The following is a 13930-nucleotide window of genomic DNA, read 5'->3' on the forward strand; positions in this document are numbered from 1 at the left end:
AGGATTAGTTGATCCCAGAAGTTCAAGTGAGCTATGATCACACTACCTGACTGCAGCCTGGGCAACAGGGCGAGGCCCTTTTTCTAAAAAAACTAAAAAATGAATAAATAAACATGCTAAAGTAGTCCTTGATTTAAAGAAACAAAACAAAACCAACTAAATACAAAGAAAACTCCACAGGATTTCCCCAATATCAATTTAATTCAGAAATTTAGTGTTAGCCCACCAAAAACCTTTTCAGTGAAATGTTGATTATTAGCAAATTTATCTGATTTCAGGGAGAAGAGTCTTGTCTCTGTGATTAGAATATTCATGAGCAACCAAATGGCCAGTAAGTTAATATCAGAACCTAGCTGAATGTCTGGAAAACCTTCAAGTTAGAAAATCATTCATGGGTGCTCATTTGTGTAGCACATATACTAAAATTGGAAAGATATAGAAAAAATTAACACAGCCCCTGCACAAGAATGACAGGCAAATTCAGGAAGCATTTCATATTTTTCTGAATGAGAAATTTAACAAAGAGATACATATTATAAAAAAGAACTAAACAGAAATTTTAGAGCTGAAGAATTCAATGACTGAAATAAAAAATACAATGAAAAGATTCAATAATTGACTAGATCAACCAAAAGAAAGAATTTTTAAACTTGAAGATGAGTATTTTGAAATAACCCAGTCAGAAAAAAAGAAAAACAAAGTAAAAAAGAATTAAGAATGCTTACAGGACTTATTGGGACACCACTAAGTAAGCAAATATTCACAGTATAAGAATTTCAGGAAAGGCATAGAAAACCTATTTAATAAAATAATAGCTGAAAACTATGCATGTCTTGGAAGAAATATGGATATCTAGATCCAGGAAACTCAAAAGCCCAAATACATTAAGTTCAAAGAGGTCCTCTCCAAATCATGTTATAGTCAAAGTGTCAAAAGTCAAAGACAAAGAATTCCCACAATAGCAAGAGAAAAGTGTTAAGTCACAGATAAGGGAATCCCCATTTAGCTAACATTAGATTTCTCAGCAGACACCTTGTAAGCTAGGAAAGAATGGGATGATAAATTCAAAGCACTGAAAGAAAAAAAAAAAAGACATTAGCCAAGAATACTATACTCAGAAAATCTATACTTCAGAAATGAAGGGGAAATAATGTCTTTCCCAGACAAACAAAAACAGGAAATTCATCACCACTAGACCAGCATTACAAAAAATTATTAAAGAAGTCCTACACATGGAAGCAAAAAGATGATAATTCTACCATCATAAAAACATGCAAAAGTATGAAACTCACTCATAGAGCAGACAGACAAATGATTAAGGGAAAGGAATTCAATCTTATCATGTCAGGACACCACCAAACTGCAAAGATAAATCATGAGAGAGGAAAAACAGAAACAAAGGATATACAAAACAATGAGAAAATAAACAGGATGACAAGATTAACTCCTCACCTAACAATAATAACCTTGAATGTGAGTAGATTAAATTCCCCAGTTAAAAGATATAAACTGGCTGAATGGTTAAAAATGAAGACCCAACTATATGCTGCCTACAATAAACTCACTTTACCTATGAAGATACACATAGACTGAAAGTGAAGGAATGAAAATATATATTCCATACAAACAGAAACCCAAAATAAGCAGGAGTACTGATGTGTTTTGGCTGTGTCCCCACCCAAATCTCATCTTGAATTATAGTTCTTATAATTCCCACATCTTGGGAGGGACCTGGTGGAAGGTAATTGAATCATGGGGGTAGTTTCCCCCATGCTATTCTCGTGAGAGTAAGTTCTTACAAGATCTGATGGTTTTATAAGGGTCTTCCCCCTTTGCTTGGCTCTCATTCTTCTTGCTGTTGCCATGTGAAGGAGGACATATTTGCTTCCTCTTCTGCCTTGATTGTAAGTTTTCTGAGCCCTCCCCAGCCATGCTGAACTGGAGTCAATTAAACCACTTTTCTTTATAAATTACCCAGTCTCGAGTATGTTTTTGTTAACAGTACTTACACATATATCAGATGAAATAGACTTTAAGTCAAAAACTGTGAAGAAGAGATAGAAAGTCATTGTGTCAGTATATATAATGACATATATATATAAAATGACTTTTTTATATATGTATTTACAATTGCTATGTCCTCTTGATGATTGACCTCTCTCTATATATGTATGTGTGTCATTGTATGTATATATTATATGTGTGTGTTTATATATATGTGTCATAATATATAATATGTGTAATTACATATAATATATGTAATTATATATGTAATTATATAATATATATTATATAAAATTATATATAACATATAATATATAAATATATATTATATGTAATATATAATTATATAATGTATATATAATATATAATATATAATGTATAATGTATATATTATATATTATATGTAATAGTATATTATATTAATATATAATTATAATTATATAATATATAATATATTATGACACACATATATGTTATAGATATACAATGACACACACACATATATATATATATAGAGAGAGAGAGAGAGAGAAAGAGGTCAATTCATCAATAAAATATAGCAATTGTAAATATATATGCACCTAACAGTGGCGCACCCAGCTATATAATGCAAGTATTATTAGATCTAAAGGGAGAGATAGATCTCAATACAATAATAGCTGGGGACTACAATACCCCACTGTCAGCATTGGATAGATCACCTAGGCATAAAATCAGCAAAGAAACATTGGATTCAAACTGTACTATAAATCAAATGGACCTAACAGACATTTACAGACCATTCCATGTAATAGCTACAGAATATGTGTTCTTCTCATTAGCACATGGAACATTCCCCAGGATAGATAATATGTTAGGCCACAAAACAAGTCTCAACAAATTTTTAAAAATCAAAATCATATGAAATATATTTTCTTACCACAATGGAATAAAACTAGAAATCAACATCAAGTGGAACTTTGGAAACTGAACAATTACATGTAAATTAAACAACATGCTCCAAAACAACCAAAGGGTAAATTAAGAAATTAAGAAGTACTTTAAAAATTTTCTTGAAACAAATGAAAATATAAACATATCAAATCCTATGCAATACAGCAAAAGCAGTAGTAAGAAGAAAGTTTATAGCAATAAACACCTACATCAGAAAAGTAGAAAGATTTCAAATAAACAACCTAATGATGCACTTCAGGGAACTAGAAAAGCAAGAATAAGCCAAACCCAAAATTAGAAGAAGGAAAGAAATAATAAAGATCAGAACAGAAATAGAGATTAAAACAACAATACAAAAGATCAAGGAAACAAAAAGTTGGTTTTTTGAAAAGATAAACAGAATTGGCAAACCGTTAGCTAAACTAAGAAAAAAAGAACCAAATAAATAAAATCCAAAGTGAAAAAATGAAACATTACAACTGATACCACAAAAAAGAAATATTACAGCTGATACTTCAGAAATACAAAGGATTATTAGAGTATTATGCACAATTATATACCAAAAAATTCAAAAACCTAGAAGAAATGGATACATTCCTGGGCACATACAAGCTACCAAGATTGAACCAGGAAGAAATGGAAAACTTGAACAGAACAATTCAGTAATGAAACTGAATCAGTAATAAAGTCTCCCAACAAAGAAAAGCCCAGGACCAAATGGCTTTGCTGATGAATTCTACCAAACCTTAAAAGAAGAATTAACACCAATTCTTCTCAAACTGTTTCAGAAAATGGAAGGGAATTTTTTCAAACTCATTCCATAAGGCCAGCATTACACTGATACCAAAACCAGACAAGGATGCAAGAAAATAAAGAAAACCACAGGCCAATATCCCTGATGAACACAGATGCAAAAACTCTCAACGAAATACTAGCAAACTGAATGCTACAGCACATCAAAAAGATTATACACCATAATCGAGTGGGATTTATCTCAAGGATGCAAGGATGGTTCAACATATACAAATCAATAAATGCAGTATATCACATCAACAGAATGAAGGACAGAAACTATGTAATAATCTCAATAGATACAGAAAAAACATTTTATAAAATTCAACATCACTTCATGATAAAAACTCTCAACAAATTAGAAGGAATTTAACTCAACACAATAAAGGGCTTAAATGACAAAACCACAGCTAAATGATACTAAATAAGGAAAAGTTGGAAGCTTCTTCTCTAAGAACTGGAACAAGACAATGATGTCCACTTTCTCAACTCTTATTTAACATAGTACTAGAAGTTCTAGCCAGTACTATTTGGCAAGAGAAAGAAATGTGGCTAGTTCCAATTATGATGTGCTGTAAGTGTAACATATACACTAGATTTCCAATACTTTCTACAAGAAAGGAATGCAAAATATCTTATTAATAAATTTTATTTTGATTAATTGATTACATATTGTATTAGTTTGCTAGAGATTCCATAACAAATTATCATAGACTAGGTGGGTTAAGCAAGATAAATGTATTTTTCACAATTCTAGAAGGTAGAAGTCTGAGATCAAGGTGTCGTCAGGTTGATTTCTTCTGAGACCTCTCTTCTTGGTTCATGTCATCACATGATCTTCCCTCTGTGTGTGCCCATGTCCATTTTGCCTCTTGTTATAAGAACACCAGTTATATTGGATTGGGGCCCATCCTAATGAACCCACTTTAACTTAATTACTTCTTTTGAAACCCCATCTCTCAATATAGTCACATTTCTGTAGACTGCTGGTTAGGGCTTCAACATGAATTTTGTGGGGGACACAACTCAACTCATAATACCTGTCAAAATAATAATATTTTGGACCTATTTGGTTAAAAAAGGCAGTATTAAGGTAAATTTCAACACTTCATTGTTACTTTTTAAAATATGGCTACTAGAAATGTGGCTTGCATTATATTTCAATTGGACAGTACTGGATTTTATTTATTTGGGACACCAAAACACTGTATCATCACCTGCTGAAAAAATAAGAAAAAGTTCTCATTTTAAATAACTTGCCATTTTCTACTATATTTCCCTTTTAGTACTAAGTTTTATTTTGGTGTTGCTAATAAGCAAAAGCAGTGAGATGGTATATAAAGAAGATGAAATGTGCACAAAGAAAATTAGACTGGAGTACTATTTGGATCTTACTACCTTTATGATCTCAGGCATAGCCCTTACCCTTTCTTTAATTTCTTCTTTCTACAAAAGAGAGGATAACAGCTGACATTTGTTGAGTGATTATTTTGTGCCAGGTACTCTTCTGAATTTCTACACTAGTAATTTATTTAATCCATACAACAAACCTTTGAATATTTTAGGTAGTAGTATTACTCTATTTGAGAGAAAACTGAAGCACACAGAGATTAATTAACCTGCTCAAGACTCCAGAGTTTAGTAAGTGGTAGAAGCAACTGGTCTAACTCCATACCACATCATTTATTTCCCCCTGTACTTGTGTCTCAAAAGATTGTTGTGAGGATCTACTGAGATGGTATATGTGAAGGCATTTGAAAACTGAGACTGTTAATTATTTTCTTTGTCTGCCTTCCTAGGAACATTTCAGATAAAGCTATTATTTTTCTCTTTTGACCAGGAAATCTATATATCTTTCTTGACAGCCTGGTAATTTCAGAACGAATAGAAGTGTTTGTATCTGTGGGTTTGACACACTACTGAATCACAAAGTCTCTGGAATAATTCTCAAAGCCATCACTTTCAGCCCACTTTCTCATTCATTAATGCTCTATTCTTTTTCTAGCATGTCTAGAATTCTCTTGAATTCTTGCAGAGAATTGGTGCTCCTTTAATACCTGCTATTTCAGAATAGCTTTGACTTAAGTATGCTTTCCTTTTCTCCCAGTTGCAAAATGTCAGGGCTGACAGCCGAAAGGGCTTCTGAAGATTGTCAGTGTTCTCATATTCAGATAGGTAGCAAAGGATCTGACACATTTGGTATAATAAACCCACAAACGTTCATTAGTAAGATTGTAGCCTGATTTATTTCTCTGATTTAGAAAACACTCCTAAAGAAGGAGAGTTTGTCTGCAAGGAACCTTCTGAATTCTTTTTTTAATTCAAGCTCGTATTTATAAATTTTGTAAACTCAGATGTCGCTTATGTCATTTACATCATTTATCTCAAATAATAAAAATGATTCACTTTTTTTGAGCACTACTATATGTCTGACACTGTGGTAAGTGCCATTTCTGTATTCTCATTTGGTGATATCACATCTGCTCTGCCCTATAAAATGTATAATGTGTGTATATTACCTTCACTTATAAGCACAGAAATTAAGGCTTAGAGAGGTTGAGTAACTTCTTAACTAACTTCACTAAAGTCACAAAGCTAATTAGTGACAGAGTCAAGATATAAATATAGGTCATCTAATTCCATAGTTCATACTGTTGATCACTATTCCACATTTCCCTCAAACCAAAGTGGATTGAGCATTTGGGGTATTCTCTCTAAGTCAGGTGGATATTTTTAAAACTTGTATTTGATGAATGCTGCAAATAGGTGTATGATCCAGTTTTTCTTATAGCTTCTGTGATTTGGTAATTCTCCTACAGATGGTAGAATATGGTATTCACAATAATATGAAAAATATAATTAAATTTGACAAGAATTCTATTAAAATAGCAAGATTTACCATCCAGAATTATTTCATTTATTTTTAATTCCTCTTTTATCTTAATCAAACATACCACCTTGATGTTATGTGAAGCTATCTTATATGCTACCTTAAGCTGTATGCATTCATTTATGAAACCTCTAAAACTATGTATCATGCCCTTTCTATTTTATGTATATTGCCAGGTAGTTTATAAGTGATTAAAGAATATTGCTAGGAATTATATTAAATTAGATAGATAATGTTACCATATCACTTTTGATTCATTTGGCCCCCAATGTAGTATGAAATCTTATAATTAATTTTTTTTTTTTTGGAGACAGAGTCTTGCTTTGTCACCCAGGCTGAAGTGCGGGGTGTGATCTCGGCTTACTGCAATCTCTGCCTCCCAGGCTCAAGTGATCCTCCTACCTCTGCCTTCTGAATATCTGGAACTATAGGCATGCAGCAGTATGCCTGACTAATTTTTAAATTTTTTGTAGAGACCAGGTTTCATCATATTGCCCAGGCTGGTCTCAAATTAATGAGCTCAAGTGATCTACTCACCTTGGCTTCCCAAAATGTTACGATTACAGGTATAAGCCACCACGCCCAGCCTGTGATGAGATTTTTAGGAAACACCTTTTTATCAAATAGCTCATTTAACTAAAACGCCTTTAATTCAGAAGCCATTATATCTATTCTAAAAGTGTTTATATGGATTAAGTAGACGTAAACAATTGGTAGAGGAAAAAACATAGTACTCACTAACAATAGTATTTGTAGAAATTTTGAAGCCATGCTTAAAAAAAAAGAGAAATTTGAAGGAAAATGTAAATACATACAGTAATAATGCTTTCTTAGCAAATTTCACATCTTTAGTCTACTGTCACCTTATTGCTTTGTAAAGAAACATCTTGATCCCAATCGTAAAAGTTACTTAGACTTATAAACTCATTAATGTTTACTAGTAGTTGCAATCTGATTTCTTTAAAAATAGTCTAAGGAAAAAAGCTTTTAAAAACCAACATCAGCTTTATCTTTTATACCTCACGTAATACTTACAAACCTTATTAATAAAGCACTCAGGACAATCTGATACACTACAAAATTTAAAATAATACAGAATTGTTTCAAATAATAATTGCATCCTTCTATAAAATTTGCTTAGAATAGTTTTAATTTTTATTATAAATGCAGCCATAGTTGTTGATCTTTAAGCAATCTTGGCTCTCTTAGTTTTTGCCACTTTATAAGAAGTAGACAAATCTGATAGCCAACGTAAATATCAGAATTAGGGTGAAGCAAAGATAGTTTTGTGTTTTTGTACTTTACATCCTGCAGATTGTCAAACAGGCAACATACACACACACTCAATTTCAGAAGAATGAGAGAGAGAAGTAACAAAAGAAAAAAACCTGCAGACCCAATGATTATTACTCCAAGAATATAGATCTTCGTTTAAGCAATCTTCCTCTGAATGTCGGTAGTTGCAGAAGTCTCAGTATATTTTTATCATCTTCATAAAGTTATTTTTCTGTAAACTAAAGATTTGCCTAAATTGAGATAAGCTCCTTTAAATTTTAATTTATTTCTTAATTGGTTATGAGTATTTACAGTGACAGAAGTAGTTCTGGTTTTGGCAACTTTGGAAGTAGCTCCCCAACTTTGGGACATGTACGTGTTGTCTGTATGATGACTCAGCTGTGGTCTGGTGCTATTATCACTTACGTTCTATCTTTGAATATTGGAAACAAGAAATTTGCAACAGCCCAACCTAGCAAATTTCTTCTGATTTTGCTTTCATCTTTCCTTTTAACAAAAATTAACTTAAATTTCCTTAAACAGTCTTCAGGTCTTTTTTTTATCTTGATCATCTACGAAGGCTGTTGGGCCCTGAGAATGTCTGAGAAGGCGCACTCAGTAATTCATGTGTAGGAATAGTTGAAAAAGTTATCTTCAGGCCTTTTGGGAGTTCTGTAGTTGGATGTAGGTGACAGCTTTATCAACTACAGTATTCAGTGAACCTCAGGGAAGTTTAAAACCCCTGATGATAGCTGCTCTTTTAATGGCTTCATTTTTCTTCTGTACTCCAGAAAGAAATGATTCTATTCACAGAATTTTACAGTTGTATGTGGTTTTTTTGGTTGCTTTAATGCATTGCATTATTTTTTACTAAGAAGTTTTTACATGTGAAGCAAGTATAATTGTATTTACATTGAACTTTGATTTTCTGCCTCATAATATAAAGAAAAGGGCGCCGGGCACGGTGGCTCACGCCTGTAATCCCAGCACTTTGGGAGGCCGAGGCGGGCGGATCACAAGGTCAGGAGATCGAGACCATCCTGGCTAACACAGTGAAACCCCGTCTCTACTAAAAATACAAAAAAAAAAAAAAAAAAAAAACCTAGCCGGGCGAGGTGGCGGTGCCTGTAGTCCCAGTTACTCAGGAGGCTGAGGCAGGAGAATGGTGTGAACCCGGGAGGCGGAGCTTGCAGTGAGCCGAGATCGCGCCACTGCACTCCAGCCTGGGCGACAGAGCGAGACTCCGTCTCAAAAAAAAAAAAAAAAAAAAAATATATATATATATATATATATATATATATGGTAAATAAGATCAACTGCATACCTATGCTACTATTTTGCTATATAGTTTATTATGACTGCCCATGCTGCTTTCATATTAGTTGAATTTTATTGCCCTTGCTTTCTCTAGGACTTTATTAACTTTGATATAGTGTATCTATACTCATCCATGTAAATGATTTTGAAGAACAAAACAATTGAGAGATTTTTGCTTCACAATATCTGTGATTTTTGTTTCATACCTTTGTCCATGTTTCAATCTTTGTAACCAGACATAGTTCTTTATTGCATAGATCTTATAATCCCTTAATACCCTGATGCTAAAATGAATGAGCTTTAAAAATGCCTGTTAAACAAATAGTATAAAGGATAAAATAATTTAAAATTTCTTTACAGTTACAAGTTTTTAGGTGATGAAAGTAGAATTCCTAAATATAAATTACTCTTGTGTCATTTCCCCCCTAATCTTTAGGTGTTATCTTCTTACAAATGAAACTACTGGGGTTTTTCTTGTGGTTATAGTATTTCACTATTTGAGTATGTAAACATTATGATGATGGTGTTACAGAATTAACAGCAGCAAAGGAATCGCTCTCAGTCAAAAAGAGCCTTCATCACGATCGACAGTACAATTGTTTTATATCTATAAGGCATTTCTCATAGGACTAGATTTAGTCATCCCAGTAGCTTTTGGAAACACATGTTTTATCTCACAGTATTTGTAGATCACTTTTTGTGGTGAGGTAAGCATCAACACTATCTTAACCATACCCTTCCAGCCTCATCAAATTCGAAGTGAATGATTGGCAGTGGAGAGAGGTTTTCAGTGAAACCATTCTTGATAATGTAGGGCTGGAAAAATTCAAAGGTACGTTACCATGGTAACAGTGTTTTCCTAGTGATGACCTGATTTACTAAGAAAAAGTCTTCAAGGAAGTCTATGACATGATTAAATAAGAGATTTAAGGAAAGGGAAAAGACAAAAACAAAACACCTGAAAGACATTCCAGTCAAGCCCAGTGCTTCTATAATAGATGCCCTAAGGTATGGTGAGAATTATTTCTGATTCAACACTTTCATTCCCTCACCTGTTAAAGTAGTAAACCTTTAAAAGAAAGCTTTTAAATTAAAATTTTCAGCTACTTGGGAGGCTGCGGTAGGACCATTGTTTAAAGCCAGGAATTTGAGATGAGCTTGGGAAACATACAAAACCCCATCTCTAAAAAAAAAGCAAAATTAGCTGGGCATGGCATGTAGTTACAGTTATGTGGGAGGATCCCTTGAGTTCAGGGGTTCGAGGCTGCAGTCAGCTATGATCACGCCACTGCACTTCAGCCTGGATGACAGAACAAGACTCTGTCTCTAAAAAAAAAAAAAAGTAGTGATAAAAGTATGTTTTAAATAATGTAAAACTTTATATAACAGCCTGTTTCTTAAATACTATGTGAATAATTTAGTGAGAAAGAAAGTTATGGTAATTTTTATAAATGTCTTCACATTTACAATGCTGGTGTTTTTATTGGTTAAATTGAATTAGATTTCTCAATAGCTATTTTTAAAAACTGCAATAGGAAAGCCTGTCTATTGTATTTTTTAGAAACAAGCTGGTTTCTACAATATTATTCACGTTTTGTAAACAGCATCATTGAACCTGCACATAAAAGGTTAAATGTTTGCAGACCATTCTTTTTTGCCTCAAAGATCAGAGACAAATTACTATTTTTATTTTACATTCCCTTGATGAGGATAATGATAAACAGCTGTCACTTCAGTGCTTCAACTGCAAAGAACCTTATTGCAATCCTATAATTTAAACAAAGAAAAAATATAGTCATACACAATATACATACGGAAAAGAGCACAATGGAGAATTTGGTTAGAACTGGGGCTAGAGAAAAGGGAGTGTTTGCTCTCTGCAATTACTCACGTAAAAGAAAAATTCTATTCATATGCATTTTTCCCATTCATCTTAGACATTGGTAGAAGAGGCAGTTTACTGTTTCTTTCTTTCTTTCTAAAATGAGGAAAGAAATCAAATTTGCATTCTGAACTCTGTGACTCCCCATCATGGCCACTGTATTATCAGAATTGTTAAGATTTGCATGTCACTACATGTCTGCAAGTATTTCCAAAAGCTAAGAAGAATTTCAAATTGTTTTACTGATTATTTACTAAAGCCTCTAATTTTTTTTAATGCTAAGAATTAAACCAGAGTTCTCTATTCACTCTGACACTTTGTTTTCTAATTGCATCTGGTTCCAAAAAGTGAAAGTCAGTGGCTTTTGCTTATTTTGATATGCAAAAAAGTGAAGCATGGCTAAATGTTAAGAAAGCTGTAAAATGGGGAAATTTAGTGTTTCTATATGAAAATGTGGATGGTAATATAATTTTCTTGGTGTTTCATATTCCTAGAGATGAATTTAACATGTTATTTATTCTGCTTTTCTCCTTTGACTCAATCATTTATTTTTTATAAATATCAGTACTTTAAGGAATTTTTCTAGAAACTCTATGTTCTGGTTTCTTAATACCTAAGGAAAAAATTGACTTAAAAGAATATTTATCTAACATTTATTGAACAAATTTCAGTTCTCAGAGGTTGAATATATTCTTATATGGGTTGGCTGTGGTACAGATCTACATAAAGTACATAGCACAGTACCTGGAATACAATATTTGCTCAATAAATGTTCCTGGGAAGTGGTAATAGGTTTATGCTGAAATGCCATTACCTGCGACTGCTAAACACAATGGCAAAATCTAAAATCCAAGAATGTTTTAGATCAGAGAGACAAATGGAATCGTGTTATATTCCTAATGGAGGCTTATATTTCTTTATATAGAAGATGTTTTCTTCAGAAAGCTGTAGGTCATCATCTGTTCTCATTTATATATACATATATATATATTTATTTATTTCATAATCACTTTATCATCCTCATTATCATCAAGCTGTAGTAACTCCTAACTCCTCAACTTGGAATTTCTCTGGTCTGTGGTTTCTTACAAGTAGACTTTCCTGGAGGCCCTAAAATGCACTGGAGCCTCAGAAATGTCCTCATACTATTGTCCCAAATCATGAGGTCATGCTCTCAGGACTGGGAAATGAGTTGAGCATGCATTATTTTAATGTGTTTTTTAGAACAATAGATATTTCTGAATGAGAGAAGCCTATATAAATGATTAGAACCAATGCTATCATTATTGTTGGTTTTGTGGCCCATCAATATGCTTTTCACACAAGCATATTGATTCAAAGGAAAGGCTTGTCATTTAATATCCAGTTAAGTTATTTAGCACAGTGCTATGCCTAGAACTGATTGGATGATTGAAAACCTGGCAGATCAAAGTATGTACATTTCCAAAGAAAAGTACTTCATGTCTACATGGAAGCAATAAATTATTTCCCCATTTTACATTCATAATTAAATCTTTCCAAATGCTAGAAAGTAGCCAGACCACTAGCAATAATACCTGTGTCATGTTCTGGGGCTTAGATGGTTCAAGCTGACTTGAAATGGAGACCATTTGTTCTAAATTGATTTCAATGCCAAGCCAATAGGTCAGCCCTTAATGATGAAGATGCCATTCCAGCTCAGCCTCTGGTGGATAAGCCAACATTAATTAAGTCAAGTCTCATAGTATAGAAAACAGATGCTTTTCTCATGTTGCACAAATAAATTCTTTGTGTATAGATGTGTTCTGTTTTATTCAAAGAATAACAAGTTGGAAGTTATAATTGTAAGTTTTTCACAATGGAGCCAGTCTTTAGTAGTGATGACAGAAGCATGAACTTACATAACAAATTCCAGCAAGTGCATGGAAGAATAAATTATCTTCTATATCTCTTATTTTGGCTTCAGGCCAGCCCAACAAAATTTAGCTTTGAATGTGGGCGGATCCAAATGCTGATCCATCCCAGAGCAGACCTAGAAGTGCCAGAACAATGCCAAGGTTATTTCTAATCTATAGAATCCCTGGAGACTCCTCTCAGAGGTTTACATTTGCATCGTATGTTTGGATTCAATTCTTTGGCCAGCTTGCAAATGGCTTAAGATTAGATTGTTCTCTGGAGGTATGTTGTTAGGTACACTGTTTATTTGGTTATTCATCTCAACATTCATTCAGAATTAGAATACTTACTTGCTTTCCCTAGAATGTGGCAGGCTAAAAATTGAGTAATAACTGCAGGTTCCCCCATCTCCTTTCAGAACCAGTGGATGCATAATAAGAAAAATGTTACCATCTACTGATGTAAACTCCAAGTGTGCTAATCAGAAGTTGATCATCTGATAACATCTGACATTTTATTTTCTTCTGAATGAATACGAGATAATCCATGGTTTGTTTCTTTTCTTTTAGGCTGAAAATGATGAGAATGGCCAAGCAGAAAACTTTTCCATGGACCCACAATTGGAGAGGCAAGTGGAGACCATTCGCAACCTCGTAGACTCCTACATGTCCATTATCAACAAATGTATCCGAGATCTAATTCCAAAAACAATAATGCACCTTATGATCAATAACGTAAGTGATTATAAACTACCTCCATTTAACTTCTAACCCATCTGAGTGTGGAAGTTGCATATATTATCTTCAGTTTCTTTGTGTATTTTCTGGATAGTTGAAATACTATTACCCAGATTCATCATTTTCCTTTACACGTGATATGTGACTGACCAATGAAAGAGAACTTAGGGAAGAAAACTTAAAACTTCTAGCTATAGGACTGAGGTATTCCCCATTGGCTGTCTT

General features: G+C 33.2%; 1 protein-coding gene and 2 non-coding genes across 22 annotated transcripts in view; 2 read left to right on the forward strand and 1 right to left on the reverse strand.

The window, feature by feature from the left end:
- DNM3 (dynamin 3) overlaps positions 1 to 13930 on the forward strand; it is a 562992-nt gene that overhangs the window by 510495 nt on the left and 38567 nt on the right. For all 20 annotated transcript variants that reach the window (XR_012422750.1, XR_012422743.1, XR_012422754.1 and 17 more), the window contains one exon: positions 13538 to 13702. Coding sequence is in view for 16 of the 20 variants with exons in the window: in XM_045396821.2 (XP_045252756.1) it covers positions 13538 to 13702 (165 nt within the window). In the remaining 4 variants the exon portion in view is untranslated. The remainder of the gene's footprint in view (positions 1 to 13537; positions 13703 to 13930) is intronic.
- LOC123570874 (U6 spliceosomal RNA) lies at positions 396 to 502 on the forward strand. Its single transcript, XR_006695093.1, has one exon. It is a non-coding gene; the product is annotated as a U6 spliceosomal RNA (small nuclear RNA).
- Positions 10858 to 13663, reverse strand: LOC102138416 (uncharacterized). Its single transcript, XR_010580043.2, has 4 exons — positions 12974 to 13663; positions 12650 to 12777; positions 11103 to 11189; positions 10858 to 10978 (listed from the first exon to the last, which is right to left on the reverse strand). It is a non-coding gene; the product is annotated as an uncharacterized protein (transcript).

The sequence above is a fragment of the Macaca fascicularis genome, chromosome 1 (genome assembly GCF_037993035.2).
Source record: "Macaca fascicularis isolate 582-1 chromosome 1, T2T-MFA8v1.1".
Lineage (NCBI taxonomy): Eukaryota > Metazoa > Chordata > Mammalia > Primates > Cercopithecidae > Macaca > Macaca fascicularis.